This window comes from Ziziphus jujuba, chromosome 11 (genome assembly GCF_031755915.1).
Source record: "Ziziphus jujuba cultivar Dongzao chromosome 11, ASM3175591v1".
NCBI classification, from domain to species: Eukaryota; Viridiplantae; Streptophyta; class Magnoliopsida; order Rosales; family Rhamnaceae; genus Ziziphus; species Ziziphus jujuba.
In genome coordinates, this window is record NC_083389.1 from 5,708,170 (window position 1) to 5,727,698 (window position 19,529).

Below are 19,529 nucleotides of genomic sequence, written 5' to 3' on the forward strand. Positions count from 1 at the left end.
ACAAAAGATAAGTGCTTGTTTCTTTACGCTGCATATATATGGCACCATATATTTTAACATGATTGCATACACGCCAATGAGATTAACGTAGTATCAGCAAAACCAATGAAAATAAATAAACTCCTATACTAATAAATAGGTTGATAAGGAACTTAGATTATATTTAAAAAAAAAAAAAAAGAACTAAAACTTAAGTTTCAATATCGTCTATATTTTTTTTTCCACTGAAATGGAGAGTTATATTAACCAAAAAAGGCGAAAAAAAATGGACTTGATGCTAAGGAATTAGCTTATGGGGATTAGACCTCCACAGTCCTGTTCCTAAATAGTTGTAAACTCAAAAGAGGATAACAACAGATTTATAAGGCCCCTATTAGTGTTGGATAAGCCCGACCTGGACGTAAGGTGAGCCAACTGGTTGAGGTTTCTTGGGGACCACGTAAACTTGACACACTGGAATCTGGATTGGAAATTAACAATTTTCCTTACAGCATGGAATGTAGACCAGTGAACATAGGCTGGATCAAAATTATTGATCCTTTGAATTACAGCTTTCAAGTCACTTTCACAAATGATATGAGAGAGCCCTTCTTCTGCAGCCATGAATAATCCAGAGAGGATTGCAGTTGCTTCAGCTGCTTTTGCACTTAGGTTCTTCTCTCGGACCACCTTGACCTTTATGATTTCCCCTCTATGGTTCCTCGCGACTAACCCTAGATAGGCATTTCCATCTTTTAAAGCTATGTCAGTATTGATTTGATAAAACCTACTGGAGGGGGGGACCAAAAGGAAGGAGTCTGGGTAGGGGATGACTGACTGGTGGGAATAGCAGGCACGTTTAAAAACTCCTGAAACCTGGAAAACAAAGCGTTAACTTCAAACTCCATGCAGATAGGTTTTCCTTCAAACAAAACCGAATTTCGAATCTTCCAAATGGAAACCAGAGTAAGGCTTGCAAAAAGAAAAAATTTCCCCTAGTTGTTGGGGTGTATTGGTAGCTCCCCAATTGGGTTGGCCAATATATCGAGGCAGTCGTTCAAATTGAGATCGTGAAAACGATCCCATCTAATAGTCCATGGTGAAGCTAACCAAAGAGCCTTAGCCACAGGGCAATTAAAAAATAGGTGGACTTCATCTTCCATAACCTCACACCCATGAGGACAGCTAATCGTATCAATTGTCCATTTGCGATGAACTAAAGAGGCTCTGATAGGTAGGCCTTTAACCGCCAACTTCCACATAAAGAATTTTAATCTGTTGTGAAGATCGCTAGCCCATAAAGACCTCCACCAACCCCAAGGAGCTCGATCCTCCTGGAGGAGAACTTTGTAGACTATTTTGATAGCGAATTCTCCCGTATGACTTCCCAACCACACAAGTTCATCTCCAACATCCCGGTCAACCTAAAAAATCTTCAAGATGTTATTTACTGATTCGCTCTCAAACAGAGAATGAAGCCGAGACAGGTTCCAATTTCCATTAGGGAGCAATAGAGACTCCACCATTCCAACTTCAGAAGTGGGACCAATTAAATGGGGAACGGGCCGGAAGTTTGGACAATTAGGAATCCAAGGGTCCTCCCAGAAGTTGATCTTATGCCTTTTACCAACCCTGAAGCACATCCCTCACAACAGAACTGGGCGAGTATTGAGAATCCCCTTCCATTGCCAAGAATGTTTCTTCTTCCTACTACTCTTCATGAAGGAGGAGTTGGGGAAGTATTTGGCTTTCACTGCCTTAACCCAGAACAAATTTGAATTGGTATCCAGCACCCAACCTAACTTACACAACAAAGCTCTATTAACCTGCTCTATTTTCCGAATGCCTAGGACTCCAAAGACTTTGGGGGTGCAAACTGAGTTCCAAGCAATTGGAACGAACTTAGGTCGCTGAGAGTTGCATTTTCAAAGAAAGTTACAGGCCTATTTATCGACTTTCCGACACCAGGCTTGGGGTAGTCTACAAGTAGAGAGGGCATACACCGGGATAGCAGTGATCATAGATTTAACTAAAGTAAATCTACTTGCCTGTGATAGAAGGTTGGCTTTCCAACTTTGAAGTCTAGTTTCGACCTTCCTCCGAAGACCTTCATAGGTTTTGGTTTTATTTCTTCCCAACAACAGTGGATTTCCCAAATACTTGGCTTCGGATGATTGCTCTTTTAGATTTAAGGCATACTTTATGCTGGCTTTTGTTCTTGGGTGGACATTCCTAGAAAATAAGCACCCAGATTTTGCATAGTTAACCAATTGGCCCGTCCAGCTGGAGTATTGTCTCAAGCATTGCGCGACAGCCAAAGCTTCTTCTTTAGTCGCTCTACAGAAGATTAGAATGTCATCCGCAAATAACAAATGGGATGTGGTAGGTCCACTTTGACCTAGCTTTATACCGTGAATCTTCCCTTCCTGTTCCAACTTAAAAAAAGCCTTGATAACAATTCAGAGAAAATGATGAATAAATAAGGAGAGATTGGATCTCCTTGCCGTAAACTACCACAGATGCCTCAATTGAGTAATATCGAAACACTCCCAGCTGCATAGCATTGGCCTAAGAGATCAGTCACTCTGGCCGAAAACCCAATATGGATGAGGATTTCATTTAACATTACCCAGTTGACTCGGTCGTAGGCCTTTTGCAAATCAACTTTAATACCCAAGAAACCCTTCACACCTTTCATTCTTTTCATGGAGTTGGTGATTTCATTAACCAAGATAGCATTCTCCTCTATCCACCTACCCTTAATGAATGCTGCCTAATTGGGAGAAATTATCTTCGGGAGCAGAGGCCGTAGAGTTTTGAGATGATCTTGTAAACGGTGTTACAAAGACTAATCGGTCGGATATGATTGAATTGAGAGATGTTGTCCGTTTTCGAAACCAGCACGATAGTTGTCCTATTGATTGCTGAAGGTATAATCCTGGAAAGGAACACATTCTGAATCACGCGCACAACATCATTCCCTACAACTTCCCAATATCGTTGAAAAAACAATGCAGGCATGCCGTCGGGGCCAGGAGCTTTGGTTGGGTTCATATTCTTCAGGACCGCCATGATTTCCGATTCTGAGGGTAGCGCCGAGATGGAATTGTTCTCCTCCCAAGAGATCAAAGGTTGGATTAGATCCCCTAAGATAGGACCGGGACTGATCTCCTCTTCCTTAAAGAGATCCGTAAACTTTTCCAAGATAAAATTTCCAATAGCATCGCTACTCTCTAGCCATGACCCAGAATCATCTTTCATTACGACTATGGAGGATCTCCTACGGTTGGCCAAAGCGGAGGCATGAAAATAAGCGAAATTGCGATCCCCAGCTTGAAGCCACAATTCCCTCAACTTTTACTGCCACATGAGTTCCAATTTGTATTGCCATTCTTGAATCTGATTCTTCACCTCATTCTCCATAGCTATCGTCTCCTCCGTAGGGGAGAGGCCTTGCAGGGACTCCAAAAGTTCCTCTAACTCTTTCACTTTAGATTGGTAGTGGCTAAAGTTGTCCCTGTTCCACACCTTCAAAGCTTTTTCCACCTTGTTAAGTTTCGCAGTTAGGGAAAGTCGTTGATCATTGCTTTCACTCTCAACCCAAGCCCAGTTAATGATTGAAAGACAGGAGGGATCACGTGTCCAAGCCTCCAAAAAATGAAATGGCCTCAGGAATTTGTGATGATCAAGGTTTAGATGCAGCATGATGGGAACGTGGTCGGATATGGTGGTTGACAGATGGGTAACACCCGCACGGGCAAATTGGAACCGCCACCCAGGATTAACAACGGCTCTATCCAATCTCTCCTTGATATTAGCCTGATCTCCTCTTCAATTGCACCAGGTGAAGGGATGACCAACAAAGCCAAGGTCTAGGCCCCCCACCTCAGCTAGGAAATGCCTGAGGAAGTAATTGTGCTTCAACGAGACAAGCCTCCCACCCCTCTTTTCATTCTGGTCCAACACATCATTGAAATCCCCAATGCAAGCCCATTTATCCAAACTGTTGAGAACACATCTCACCAATTATGGCCAAAACACCTTCTTTAACGAAAGTTCCGCAAGGCAGTAATAGCACCATAAATTCCAAAAAACTCCTTGAGAACTTTTAATCTTAACTACTATAATCCAGTTTGAGCTAAATACAATTTCCCTGTCACAATCCAATTTCCAAAATAGAGCCAAACCGCCGCCACTAGAATTCGCACTCACAAAATGATTGTAATCAAACTTAAGACTCTTTGAAATTCGTTCCATCTTTTCATGATTCGGTTTGGTTTCCATAAGGAAGAGGCCCAAAGGGGAAGAGTTTTGAATAAGCCTACGAAGTCCATCAACTGCCGAGGGTCTTTCCATCTCGCCTGATGAGAAGAGTCGTCGTTGAGTTTCAAAGAATCACCTTTCTTACTACAAGGGGCTTTCCTGAGGGAATGTGTAGGCAGGCCTTCCTAAGTGGTTTTTAAAGTTTTGTGATGCATCCCCAGCCCATGGTCCACTGCTTTTCACTTATGGCCTGTAAGTTTATTACGGTTGAGGCTGTATTTTGAATTTGGGCCTTTGAGAACTTCGGCCCATATGCTACGCCCATCACAATTAGCCTCTAAAGCGGGAGAAGAGGAATTTGAATTTGAATTTTGAGAACCACCAGACTGATGTAATTGCTTTTTGTTACCCTGCCAAGTTCCTTTATCCACGTGGGCATCTGGAACTGGCTCCTCGAGAGGGGCTATGTCAAACAACTATTTGGATGCAATGCCTCCGTTATTGTCAACTCGAACCTGAGTTGACTCGGTCTCCATCTTCATCACAGTTACTCCTTCCTCTACCGCAATGGCGCCATTGGCGCCCAAAGAAACTCCATCTCTTGTATCAGTATTAGTCTCATTGGAGAAGGAGTAAAAAATTTCGCCCCTAGGAATTTCTACTCTTCTCAGGAAGCTCCCTTTAGAAACCATAGTGAAGGCATTCGGTTCGGCTCACAACCAAGGACCGTATTTATCCCCATTTGTAAGCTGGTTATGGGAGATCGAAAGGTTGCACATTGCTTTTCCATGGCCAATGACTCCACAATTATAATAGAACTCCGCTAACCATTCATAGCAAAAGTGAATCCAAACCCCTTTGTTCTCAAATTTCTGAATAAAACCCATAGGAAAGGGCTCTCGGTATCGAGTTCCACTTGGATCCTTAGATATTTGGTCCCAATTACGTGAGTCTTGGAAGAGTGTTCACATTGCAAAACTTCCTTAAACAGACTTCCAATCTTCAGGGCATTCTCACGTGTCAGAAATTGTAACAGGAGTCCATGAATCTAAACCCAAAAGGATTAAAATTTGAAGTCAATATCACGAATTGCGACCTCGTACTCCTTTCCCATAACAGCAGATGAGACCCATTGATGGACCAGGGCCTTTTCTTCCAAATCCGGTTCTTGTCCGAGGAGTTCTTGAAGGAGAACAAGAAAAGGTTCTTGTCTATCTGATCTACCGCCATTGCTTCATCCGTGAACCAAACGCGCTTGATAATCATCTGAACTTTGTTCCTACTAATGGCCTTATCCGTGAGGATCTTCCCAGCAAGGAAGCATTGAGAGATTTGTTATGCTTCGGACTCATCAGCAGTTAGTTAGAGTGCAGGAAGCCTAGAAGAATGTTGATGGACATTTTGTTCCATTGAGTAACCAGGGACGATAAGGTTGCCAAATCATACGATGAATTGTCACAGAAGGACGTGGAGAGGCATACAAGGATACCCAGAACTCTTACGATGAATCGTCACAGAAGGATGTGGAGAGGTTATATCGTCTAGATTAGAAGTTTGGTAATACCTACATAACTATAAATTCCATTACCCTTTCAACTTTCATTACTCAAAAAGAAAATAAAAAGTTATGGTGATCTCAATATCGTCTATGTAATTATAAATTTTGCTATCTTTTCAACTTTTATTATTAAAAAAAAGAAATATTATGGTGGCCACATAACTCTCTTTTCTAGAAATTAAAAAAAAAAAATGTTTTATGACAGTATCATAAATATGAGGCAGAGCTCTGTGCTACACGGCATTACAGTATGTAACCATCCAAGGTAATAACGAAGTTTGCTAAAACTCGAACTACACCTTTCATACCCACAAATATGATGATTGAGTGGTTTTTTTTCGCTAAATTACCACGTTCGATGATGATGGCCACATAACTTGAAAATGAATAACTTGGACTATGTCATACAAAAAAAAAAAAAAAAAAAAAAAAAAAAAGAAAAATTAGGATAAACTGATATATATTTATATTAAAATTTTCTAGTTCTAATTGGATTAATCATTTTTATGTCAGATTAAATAATATTATTATCACCAATAGCATGCAATTAAATTAGTCATTGTTTTTCTTTTTGTTTTCAACTGGTTCTATGATCCTTACAAAGGAAACACGTTACACTCAACATTGAGCATAAAAAATATACGGTAAAGGTCTAGAGCATTCCACTGAAAAAATATGGACCATCCATATTCAATTGGACCCTACTGTTCTAGAAAGAAGATTTCTCTCTCTCTCTCTCTCTCTCTCTCTCTCTCTCTCTCTCTCTCTCTCTCTCTCTCTCTCTCTCTTTCTTATGACTTATAACAGCCAAGAAAAGAATCTTCTAATAATCCTATGTGTGCTCCAAGGAACTTCACTCAGGGGCAGGGCAGCCAATAAAAAAACCATCAACAAACTAGTACCTGCCACTTTAGGTGTTAACCCCCCCCCCCCCCCCCCCCCCCCCCCCATTTAGACATTTCTTCAGCATTCCAACAACAACCCAAAAAAGCAGTTCCAGAATTTTTGTTCTGAAAATAACTTCGAATTTCCATGGCTGGCCTCCAGTTCTATTTCTTCCCTACGGACTTCTACTATCCTCGACCCAATCGAGCTAACAATAACAATGAGTCTACAAGTAAGTTGGTTCAGGTTCAGGTACAGAATCAGCTTCAAAATAATGGTGATCAAGTTGTTGTAAAGCATATAAGCTAATAAGCTTCTGCAAGCTCGTTCTTCCACATCTCGACCCTCCTTCCCTGTAATCATTAGGACAAAGATGGATGTCAATGAAACAAACCCTTTTGCTTAGCATTCAACCAGACAAGCTTGAGTTTTTCCATTCATTTTTTTTTTTTTTTTTTCCTTGTTGCTTGTTGGATGTAGTTGGGTTTTCTTTGTTCTCTTTTTCTGTTGTTTTTCCAAAAGATTTTCTACTTAATAGAATGTATATATATTTATATATATTTTTCTGATTTACTTGTCGCCTACCTATGAGATTTTTGCTGTGTAAATTTTCTCTGTTTTTACGACACCCGATTTGCACAAATCAGTTTGCTATGTATTAGCTACCAATTAATTGAGGCCACAATGTTATATGATAAAGTGGACCATATCCTGCTACGAAATTGATAAAATAAAAAAAGAAAAACCAACAACAACAACAGCAACAAAAGTTGTGTATTAATATGAAAGGAAAAACTTAAAAAAATTGAATTCTTCACCCACTTCTTTCTTATAATATTTGGATTTTATGAACAGCTCTGATTTTCTCTCTCTTTTCTTTTCTTTTTTTTTTTTTTTTTTATAATTGAATCCATTAGAACGTATATTAATTAATTAATGACCAAATAAGGATGAAACAAGAATTCATAATCTAATCCAATTAAATACACAGTCTAAAACGCAAGAGTGTAATCCATATCAATAAATACCCATATGAAAAACAGGGGCATTGTTTGAATTAGTGAAACCGTGGATACGATCCGATCAGCATATCCATTTAAAAAATTCTAGAAACAAAATAAAAATAGATAAATAAAAAATAAAAGCAGCAGAATATATCAGGGAATAAAATGACTTTTCCAGCATGCTCTATTTCTTGGTGAGAGAGCTGATGGAAATTAGGAAATGCATAAAACATTAGGTATACGCACACACGCTTGTCAACCTCTGCGCGTCTCTACCTAACCTTATTTAGCGCCCACTTTGCCTAACTTTCTTGTTTCCTTCTCTCCTCTATATATATCCCATCCAACTGTTAACCTTTTCAAACAAAAATTTTCTTTTATATTAGATTTTCCTCTGTTTCTTCAGCCTTTGGAGCAGAAACAGAGCTTTCATGGCAGGCCTTCAATACAATTTCTTCCCTACCGATTTCTTCTATCCTCGTCCACAGAGCACTAAAGATACAACAACAACAACCCAGAAACCTGTTCTTGCAATCCAAAAGAAGAGAAGCTCCGTTAATGATCTTGAAATGCTCAAAACTTTGGTTCAAAACGACAACATCGATAATAGCTTCCATGGTGGATATAAGATTCTAAAAGTTCCTTCTCCTCTGCTTGGCCAAAACCAACAAGCTTCTTTGAATTCTTTTTCTTGGTTGCTTTTGTTTCCCGAAACCCCAGCTGGGTCTGCTTGAATGTTTTAGTTCTTTGATCTTTCAGAGTTTCTCAGAGGCTTATATGAGGATCGGCTTCATCAAAATGGGGTTTTAGAACCTGTGGGCTAATTTTACTCCATTTTTTCTTTTTCTTTTTCTTGGTTCTTATAAAGTCTGATCATAGATTCAATCTCATGTCACAAGAAGAAGGGCGATTGAATGGTTGTATTTATATATCTGCTTAAATTTATGATCAATAATATATATGTATATAATATAACCACTAAATGTGTGTTTTTGTTTGATGAATTTAGCGAGCTATGCTTTCCTCTTTCTTTTTTTTTTTTTTTTTTTGTATTAAGAATTAATTTGATACACAATTCCTATATTTTTAAAATTCACGGAATTAGAAGGGGAATCATATTGACATATTCGTATATAATAAATTCCACAGAATCCAAGTGAAAGCCGTCAGTAACGCTAAGCAATGACGCTTGCTTCTGTATGCAGGACCATTATTAACTTTAAGACATAACATCGATGGTTCACAAAAATTTGGAAATTTATTTCAGTTTTTAAAATATTATTTTAAAAATTTTAAAAAATTAATTTTTATTTATTTTTTAAAAACAAAAGTATTTGATGTTTGAAAAAAAAAATTAAATTAAAAAATAAAAAATATTATTTTAATATTTTTTAAATTTATTTTTGAAAATTGTTTTCGAAAACTAATAATCAACATATAATTGTTTATTTTATAAATAATTATTTATTTTATAAAATAAAAATTATTTTAAAATCTAATAGCTAAACAGGTAATATTTTTTAAACTAATTTATATATGGTCGGTTTTGCTGACGATTTTGGTATGTATAATTTAAACAAATTAAATATGATATTTTATAATTAAATGTTTAAGTGAATGTGATCAATGGTTACTTTGCGATATTGTTCGTCCAGCTCCTCCACTGTGGGTCTTTTGACTTGTATTGGACTTTTGTTGTATGAAAAGCATGAGAATATATAGAAAGAATATACTTTTTATTAGATGCCATGAGTTTTAAAGCGCAGGCCACAGTTGGCTGCTTCTCGTAGCCAATACGTGGGAGTATGTATGCTTTCTATTACTTTCGAAGATCTAAATTGATAATTAAACTTTCAACACTACTTTTTGACCAACTAAAATTCTCATTTACTTCTTTGGCCAAAGTTCTTTTCCCACCTCCAAACAAATAGGAAATTTGAAATATACAGTTGGTTGTTTCATATATATTTATATATACACAGCTAGTTAGAATTAATATTTAAATTCTTCTTTTATTATTCTTCACTACCATTTTTATTGAAGATTGACAATTCATTTCGACTATAATTGAGTACATAATTAGATTATCAAATATGATGAAGAAAGCATTTTACAACAAACACTATATATATATATATATATTAAAGTTATATTGTGATATATAATTTATAGTTTGGTTTTAGAGCTGGATAATATATTGGGAAAAATAAAATTCATAGATACAAAAGATTGGATATTGATATTAATAATAGGTAGGCTTCATAGAAACGCCAAAAGCATGCTCTTAATTTGACTTAAAAAGTGCGGTTCAAATAATTTGGTCCACAACAACGGCTGAAACTAGTTTTCTTTTTCAATCACATGTTTTTTGCTTATATACACGCACATTAATTTCTATAATATTAAAAATCATAACATCCTTTATATCCCCATCATTTCCTCATTTATTCCATTCATTAAAAAAACCGTGCACCTAAGAATGTGGATGCATGCTTCTAATTTTTTTTGGTCGAACATGCATGCTTCTAATGCTCTCTTATCTTATCTCCTTTTTATTTTCCATTAATATTAAAGTATTTCTCTTTAAAAATTTTCGTGGGTTATGTTATTCTAGGCTGATCTCATAGACATATAGCAAAATGTTAATTTAATTAATGTGCTAAAATGTTGGTTTAGTGATGTATCAACTAGCAAATTAATTATATCTAGGAGTGGGCGAAACATAACTTATATTAACCGCTTAGAAGTTAAAAATAAAAAGTGACATCTTCAATGAATCAATTTCTTGTCCTTTTTACGTGTAGATAGATAATGATCAGAATATTGTTTTTTCTCCTCACAACAACCAGCATGGTAAGGTTGAGAATAATACTCGATCGTCAATTTAATTTGTTGTGTTGGAAATTGGTTTACATGAATGGCTACCTTCTTTAAATACATTTATATATTTAATTACATGTATACTATCTTAAAATTCATAATTTTATTTAATTTTAAATAATACTAAAATGTATCAATTTGACCTTTTCAAGGCATCAACTTAAGCATATGCTGTGATGTAAGTTTACGGTTATAATTTTCATAGTAACTTGCAGCAAATCAAACCATTAATTAATTTATAACTAAAAAACATGATACAAAAAAGTGATTAAATGATATCAATATATTGTTAGAACTAATATATTAATTAATTTATGAGTAGTTACCTCATTCTTTAGCAGCCTATAAAAGAAGACTCAAGGCCATTCACTTCAATTACCACATAACAAAGTAACATTTAGAGAGATAGCACATACCTATTTCAATTCTTATTAGTTAATTTATTTTCTCTCCAAATTTTTAATTTAACTTTCTAAATTTTCCTCATAAATTATCTGAGGTATGGCTGGGCTTCAGTACAACTTCTTCCTACAGATTTCTTTTACACTCGACCAAAGCCTGTGGTTGTGCAGGAAGCTAATGGCAGAGTGGGTTTTCCTCTCCAAGTCCCAAAGACAGAAGTTGCAGCAGACAATCTTCATGATGAAGCAAAGCCCTGTAAATGCCTTGTTCGATATTGCAGCATCCATGAAAACAAGCTACTGAAAGCTGTTCCTCAAGTGCAGAAGCCAACCCAAATTAGTCCGCTTCTTGTTGATGACGATGAAGAGGAGGACGAGGAAGAGTACTTCGATGATGATAATATTCATGGCGAACAACTAAAATATTTATCTTCCTTTCTACATTCCATGGTTCTGTGGATCCCAGAAGAGCGTTCAGAAACAACATGAAATTAATGTTACCTTTGGAAACTTGGATGAATGTTACTCTTTGGTACATGCTTCTCGAGATGTAATTAGTTAATTAATCAATTAAGTAATGGTATTTGCAGCAATATTTAAGGATTTATTAATAGCTTTAGAAAGATGGAAGTTGTAATATATTCATCTTTCCCTATGTATAACTACTTCCCATACACTGATAAAGATTTTAAGAAAGATTTGTATTTGCAACAATATTTAAGGACTTAATAGCTTTAGAAAGATGGAACTTGTAATATATTCATCTTTTCCTATGTATAACTACTTCCCATACACTGATAAAGATTTTAAGAAAGATTTTCCTAGCAAATAATAGAAATACACTGATGAAGATTTTAAGGAAGATCTTCCTAGCAAATAATAGAGAAAAAAAAAATATATATATATATATATATATATATATATATATATTGGATCATCCTTGCGCAGGGCCATGCTAATCTTCTCTGTATCGTTCCAATATCAAAACTTAAAATATGCATACACACACACACACTCACACATAAAAAAGAATATGAAAATAACAGTAGTCATACAAACTAAATTGGGGTCGCCAGTAATTAAAACATTGTTCAAGCATAAGGTCACATTCTGTCGGTATCCAAATTCTAATAAAGAAGAGATAATTAATTAATAACGAATGTCTAACAATATCATCCATAAATTTTATAAGAAACTACGTTTGAATGTGATACATGAAATAATTAAGTAGATGAAATGTGCAATATAACAAGGCATACAAAATCTTAAGAACAGTAGTTATAAATACATGAAGTGTAATACTACATGCCGAGTACATATAAAGTGGTTGGGGCAGACTAGGCTTTTAGGGACACTTGGGGCCTCCCCTTTTGGTCTTCCAGTTGTTATAGCAAGGGCAGAATTGTTTGTTCCCATAGGTCCCCGGAGGCACACACAAACATTTTGCACAACACTTTTGGCAGAAGAACATACATGGCTTCCTGTACTGCGTCTTTGAACATCTTGTGGTGCATTTCGGAGAACACTCTGCATTTCACATTGTATCAATTAAAATGTTCTTCTCATTGTCAGAAAGATTAATATCATGAGTAACACAACAAAAAGTTGTAAAATATATATATATATATATATATATATATTCTTCTTTGAAAAAACTTTGTAAATTTTGTGTATTTATACATATGTCCTTACCATGAGGTTGAAGGCTACCTTCAGTGATTCCATGCTGAATGAATTTCAAGGGAAAAAAAGAAAAAAAATAAAACTAATGGTTAACTTGGGAGTTTCGAATCAGAATTAAAGACACTTTAAAAAGATCATAACGGGTATGCATTTCAATGGTTGATTTCAAATGCCAAATATAATAAATCTCACCATGGAATGGTTGCTGCTTTGTTGAGGCTGTGGTGTTGGAGCTTCAGTTATGGTAGCCTGCAAGAGCTGTATATCCATATTATTTAGTAGAAATTGCATTTGAAAGGTCAAAACATAGGGTTTAAGATTGTTTGCTTACCTGATTCTCTGAAATCAAAAGCAGCAGTAGCACAAAAGAGTTTATGCCAACCGACATCTCTTTTGCCATTGCCTGTTTTCAGATAAAAACAGAGAGAATGTATATGGTTTTCCGAATGATGATGGAACAGATAGTAAGCTAGGATAGTAAGCTAGGAGTATTTATAGCATCAATTCATTATCCAAATAATAACTGAAGGCTCAAATTCCCTTTCTTCCAAAATTTTCTTTTTGATTCCCCATCATGTGCAACAGAGCCAATAAACATATATGAATGAAAATGATGGGATGCCAACTCACATGGTTGCACTTTCACATGTCCTTGTAAGGATTCTAATGTCCAACAGACAGACAAAACTACCAAGAAAGACCAAGGAGAGTGAAAACAATGACACCTACACCGTTCATAAGCCATACACTCACCTCTCAGGATCTCTCACCCACCACTCTAACTTTGTCTTATGCAGTGTAGGTGCCTTTTTTCTCTTACTCTTATTCAACTCCCGTGACCATACATTTCTTTTCAAGTCCTAGGGAACGTAAGAGAGAGAAGAAGCAGAAGAAGAGATTGGTGTCTGTGTTGGCCGCCCATAGAAAACCATCTGTGTTAGGTATTCGGTTGGTTTTGTTAGTTTCTTCTCGTGAACCATTTTGTATGTTTCCGTTCTTACAGAAATTGTGACACGTTATGTTTGTCCGGGATCAGCTTTGTGAGGAGCAGAGTCATCACACTCAGAGAGTGAGAAAGAGAAAGTGAACCTCACAAAACACATTGAAACTAAAGATATGAATTTCGTTTTGAAAATAAAAATAAAACAAAATTTAACTCTCATTCCGGGAACCATTTAAGACTCGAGAAGTTGCAAGGTCGATTCCATTTGGCTAATCCTGAACTGGGATTTTCCTGGATCAACCTCGGTTTGAAACATGTCTTAAAGCGACCCTTTCATTTTGTATTTTACATAAATTGTCGGGGAACTAAAAAAGAACAGTAACTATATGCCACTTAATCAACACGCATTGATGAAAAGAAGATAAATGAAACAATTAACGTCTTCAATTTTCTATTAACGAATCCGTCTTCAAGAAAATTACACAGTAAGAATCAATACTATCTACAAAACTTCATGCCTAGAACAAGCCTTCAAAACTGTATGGCTAAAAAAATCCTATACGAATCAATGGACTGTAACTAAATTACAAGAATCAAGTTCTAAAGCATGTAACAATTGAATCACGGCAGAGGTACCAATAGTCTCTGTATGGGATAAACATCCATGGCAAGGGTGGAGGCAGACCAGTCACCACGGTAGATTCCATTCTGAAAATGGTAAAAAATGAGAATGAGTGAGAGAAACAAAAGGAAGAGAAGTATTAAGTATCTATATCTGCCCACCTTCTTCCAGTGAGGACTCCATAAGCTGAAGCAGCAATAAATGATCCAGATACTCCAGAAAATACATTCTTATAGCGAGGCAACACTATTTGTCCTAAAAGATAAATTCCCATTAGCGCAATTAGCAGAGAAAAAAAAATTACATTGTATTTGTACTCTAGTGATTTCAAAATAAATTACCGTCGTGTCTGATTAAGGCCAAGGCCAAAAGATGATACGAAAAACCATAACTATCTTCCACTATATAATTTATGTCACATGTGAAGTTTTTCAGTTCACTTGAGATACTTTTTCTATTGAAGTATCACTGTTTCTATGAATAGAAAACTTGAGGTCTCACCTATACTCAAGAAGTTGCTGTGGAGAAATGAAAACATAAGCGAAGAATTTTCACTGCTCATGTCCTTTCCCTGCAAATTCTGATATGGGGGCTTAACATCCTCGGAAGAATCAATGGTCCCACCCTGACAATACATAATTTCGAACCAAATGCCAGAGGGAAATCTTCTTGGTCTGACCAGCCACAGCAAAATTTTGATATATGGTGTGGCATGGACAATGGAAATAGTGACTTCAATCAGAATACAAATAAAGCTGATCATTGAATCCACTATGCTAAAGAAGATATAGAAAACAGAAGTTGTTGGTAATAGAAGTAACAGCGGTGTGAACAAAAGAGATCCGACAATGTGCTGCTTCACAGTGTAGTCATAGCTATCCAACCTCTGGCGAAGAGGATTCCACTTTCGACCTCTGGGCAGAAAATATGCAACCACATGAACAACTGGATATAAAACACAAATTAACCATTCTATTCTTAAAAAGAGCCTGGGAACCAAATTGTTCATGGCAAAACCATGAATAAAGTTCCAAGACAATGTTCAGTGATGGAATAGCCGCATAGATGGACAGATACAGAGGAAATAGACTTGGCGTTACAATGATGAGACCACCACATTTTACATGTACTCAGTTTGTTTATCTGAAACAGCATTCGGCTGACAAACAGCAGTTGACTTTCATTTAAAGTTTTGAGTAGACAATAACTATAACCAGAAAAAAACAATCACAAATCCATACCTGAAAAGACGCCACAGAGATGCTAGTGTTTGTATCTGGGTTGAATATAAAAGTGAGATCAACCAATGAATAGTAGACACGTGTAATGTAGCTAGAGTAATCAAATCTATTGTCAAAGCAGCTGGTACAGTAACCCCGAAAATGATTCCCAAAATAGCAAGACCTTTAATGAAAAAGGTGAGATGGGAACCCACAAAAATCCAAAGGGTCGACCAAATCTGGATTGCATTGAGAGAAATCATGCCAAGAACTTCGGCCAATTCTGTGTTTAACTTGAAACCAGCTGGCACCCCCATTAACCAAACACAACCCGAGCGCAATAAGTTGTTCGTAATATCATCAGCAAAGTTTAGAATCCATATGCAAACAGGTTCTGCATGATACAACAGTGCCAAACCAATCAAGTTTCCCAGAAGTACATCAGCAACTAAACTTGACCACATGGAATGTTTATGCAACGCAGCTTCCTCCGCATATTTCACACAGGATAGAGACCTTAGAATTCAAAAAATTTGTAGTTACGGAGGAAAAATAACTGGAAACAAAGGGGGAAAAAATAATCAAAAGGAAGGAAATAAAGAAAAAATTACAGTCCAAAAGGAGAAAACATAACAGGAAGATAACAAGTCAACTAGGTTCTGATAGACATAGGATGCATGATGATGGTTTTAAATTTCAAAGACAATTAAATTTAAGCTTTGGGAATACATGAAGAAAACCTGGCACTTCATTAATATGCTTAATAGCTTATAACTCATACGAGAAACAGTTTTGATACACATTTCGAAACAGCTTCGAATCTAATAACATGTTCATGTTTCTTAACTTCATTACAAATCAAATGGAATGGCAATCACAACTTTAGGTAAATTCTGAGTATTCCTCACTGATTAAAGGAAAATTTTTATATTACCTGATGCCATTCTCTTGAAGGAAGATTGGCCAATATAATATCTGAGAACAGCGGATTTGAACATTTATCTTTGTATTGTTGAAAACCTTGGCTGATGTAACATATATCCATGAGTTGGATGCATAACCCATTAATCTGTAATGAAGCTGAAGAAGGATATAGAAAAGAGTGGAAAATGAAGCCATAGACATGGCAAACAGATTGCATATGAAGGGAAGAAACCTGAAAAACAACAAAACATGCCATTAACAAGTGTTGGCTAAAAGGAAATGAAAGAAGGAAAAGGGAGGGATAGCATTACATAAAAATAGTGGAATACCAGAAAAAAGATCTCTTAGAAACTTCATGTCTTGCAAAATAAATCCTAGCAGCAGTGGCACTGTTGATCGCCAGAATGACCGTGTCCTGTATTGGAATTTGAAAGGCTAATTAAAAGGGAAAAAAAAAAAAAAAAAAAAAAAAAAAAAAAAGAGGGGGGGGGGGGGGGGGGGGGTGGGGGTCTTCAAGCGCAATAAGATATCTGAAAAATGCAATTACCATGTCAAAATTTGGCTGTTTTTGGTGAAGCTCATCAACCCACTTGGGTTTTTTGAGAGGAGCTTTCATTTGCTCAAATGAATCGTGAACATCTAATGAGAAATGGTGAGAACCATATGTGGGACTCTCATAAAATATAAGCTAGATAAGTTCAGACAAAAATCATTGTTAATCACCACTGACAAATATCATATAATACAAACAAGTAACACAAGTAGAGGCAAAGCATGCAATATAATAAACATGACTTACATACGTGAACATCACATTGAGACACTATCTCTCCATTCCAGTGGACATGTTGCAATTTGGGAATCTGAAAAGCATCAATTCCAAGCCGTTGGCAAGTATCACAGACAAGCTGAATCCAATACCCGTTTCTTATAGATACCTGCCTATATTGTTCCGATAACCCATCAAGTGTGTGGCAACCGCATCTCCGTCGTCCACAATTCTTTTTAAAAGTATCCTTAGTATATACCTCATTATCATTTCCACAAGTGGAGGACTTAATTTCATCATCGTCTTCTATTCCTCCCCTTGGCAGTTGACCATTACTACTAGCATCTGTGGAACAATGTCCCAGTACAGAGAAGATCGATTTTTCCTGTAGGGACACCGGCAATTTCCCATTTGTTTCATCAAGGATTCCCTGACAAAAAGCAGTCTCCAACACTGTAAAATATGGTCACCAAAATGTAACTATACTTCATGCAGCCAAAAAAAATATACGGTTGAAATCTTTATCATTTTTCTAACATCCAAAGCATAAAGTTAGCTGATTAGTTTAAAGTTGACTCTGTACCATTTTATTTTAGAAAATAAAAATAAAAAATTTGATGGTTCATCGAAGAAAGAAAAGCAATAAACTATAGAAGCGTAAAAATTTTAAAAATCCAAAATGTTAAGACAAAATCAAAGATGCACACTTTAATTATAAATTTAAAACTTCACAAACCCATAAAAAGCAAGCAACCAATTATTCTCGATTGAAACTACAAATTTAACTTCGCAATTAATATCAGTAAGCAGAAATAGCTAAATAATAATAATAATAATAATAATAATAATAAACAAATATAATTTTTCCGTGTATGATACCTCGAGGCCGGACTCAAAGACAGAAAACAAAGCTTCACTGCAGGCAAAAGCTACAACAACGTCGAGGGAAATAGGAGAGGATGATAGAAACCAGCCGAACAAGAACGATTTGGGGGACGGTGACGATGATTCGCTCAGTGAGAGCTGCTTTGGCCACCAAATCCTACACTTTCTTCTCATCTCCATCATCTCTCGACGTCGTCGTATCACCGACCATAAGAGATCGATGCCATTGCTAGAATCGCCGAAGCAAACGATGATTAACGCCGGCAATGGAGTAAAGGTGTGTTTAGAATGGCGACTTGGAGAAGAGAATAGGCACATTGATGATAAATGCGGTGCGTTTCGATAAGCTCGGTACAGAGGAATTCGGTGCGCAACCAGAGGTGCCGTACAAGCAGGCCATCAAGAGGTCTGGGCTTTTGTCTGGTCTATATGTCTCCATTGTCCAAAACAATTTCAAACGGTTCTTATATGTACCAAAAAACATTTTGTATACACCCCATTTCATGTCTAATTATTGACTTATTTTTCAATTATCATATATATATATATATATATATAAAGTATTATCTTTTTGGCAATTATTGATAATCATTCAACAAGCAAGAGGACCCCAGTGTCTACGATGTCATGGTGCTAAAGTTGAATTTTGAATTTATTCGTAATGATTATTTACTAAATATAATAACAGTTCAAGTGAGATTAAAAAATATTTTCCAAAAAAACAGAAAAAAAAAAGTGACATTGAAAAATGAACACATAAAACACGGTTTTAAAGGTTTAAACTTTTAAAGTTCACTTTCAAAATATTTATATATATCATGTGTCTGGGTCTTATTGAACCATGTTCTGCCTCTTTATATTTAGATAGTTCATTGAAGTAATGAAATAAATTTATAAGAGAATGTAAAATAAAATAAAGAATAATGTGATAAAGTACAGTATGTTGATAAGAATGTGACGCCAAGTGTAAGGCATGTCGATAGAGATTTTTTTTGTTTTTTGTTTTTGGAAATAAATATTGATAGAGATTAACAGCAGTACAGTAGATAGAGATACATGTTGATGAATAATTAGAAAATAGGAAAAACAATTATTTAAGTTGTATAACTTTTTGTTGGCAAAGATAATGATATCTATATCCCTACCTTTTTACCTCACCCTCCAACCACCCATGTGTAAATCGCGCATCTTCAGGTTGATTTTTATCCCAAAAGCCGGTCCCACTTTCCAAATCACACCGCACACGTCTTCGTTTTAACGAAATCGTGTGGCTCTCCTTTAAGAATTTATTAACATCTATCCTCCTCTCCTTGGATTAGGTACCACTGCAAAAATTATTCTCCAAGTCAAAATCCTTCACATGGGCTTGGACCCCACCACTTTGCTCTTTTATTTGATTATCAAGATTGATCGAGTCCATTATACACTTCATGGAACCTTCCACTACACAATTTTTGTTATTTTTATTGTTTATTCTTTTTAAAGTTAATTCATTAATCAGAATTAAATTAAC

The 19,529-nt window shown here is 36.1% G+C and overlaps 2 protein-coding genes and 1 non-coding gene across 5 annotated transcripts; all 3 read right to left on the reverse strand.

Annotated features, from left to right (window-relative positions):
- Positions 1–11,872: 11,872 nt before the first annotated feature.
- On the reverse strand, positions 11,873–11,976 carry LOC112489033 (U6 spliceosomal RNA). Its single transcript, XR_003053359.3, has one exon. It is a non-coding gene; the product is annotated as a U6 spliceosomal RNA (small nuclear RNA).
- A 156-nt stretch (positions 11,977–12,132) lies between these two features.
- LOC107431616 (protein GAST1) lies at positions 12,133–13,865 on the reverse strand. 2 transcript variants are annotated; one of them, XM_048465454.2, is made up of 4 exons: positions 12,985–13,865; positions 12,846–12,902; positions 12,663–12,696; positions 12,133–12,497 (listed from the first exon to the last, which is right to left on the reverse strand). In XM_048465454.2, exons 1-4 carry the CDS (start codon positions 13,051–13,053, stop codon positions 12,316–12,318), a joined length of 342 nt encoding a protein of 113 aa, XP_048321411.1. In that variant the 5' UTR covers positions 13,054–13,865; the 3' UTR covers positions 12,133–12,315. The 2 variants fall into 2 exon arrangements, with proteins under 2 accessions (XP_048321411.1, XP_015898070.1); XM_016042584.4 differs by having other exon boundaries at positions 12,846–12,911; positions 12,985–13,849.
- Positions 13,866–14,018: 153 nt separating this feature from the next.
- LOC107431596 (uncharacterized) lies at positions 14,019–18,438 on the reverse strand. Of its 2 annotated transcripts, XM_048465453.2 has the most exons (10): positions 18,011–18,438; positions 17,301–17,561; positions 17,166–17,225; positions 16,910–17,050; positions 16,692–16,777; positions 16,373–16,594; positions 15,460–15,954; positions 14,720–15,132; positions 14,380–14,473; positions 14,019–14,304 (listed from the first exon to the last, which is right to left on the reverse strand). In XM_048465453.2, the coding sequence occupies exons 1-10, from the start codon at positions 18,332–18,334 to the stop codon at positions 14,190–14,192; spliced, it is 2,211 nt and encodes a 736-aa protein (XP_048321410.2). In that variant the 5' UTR covers positions 18,335–18,438; the 3' UTR covers positions 14,019–14,189. The 2 variants fall into 2 exon arrangements, with proteins under 2 accessions (XP_048321410.2, XP_015898040.2); XM_016042554.4 differs by having other exon boundaries at positions 17,166–17,561; positions 18,011–18,437.
- Between the last annotated feature and the right edge of the window lie 1,091 nt (positions 18,439–19,529).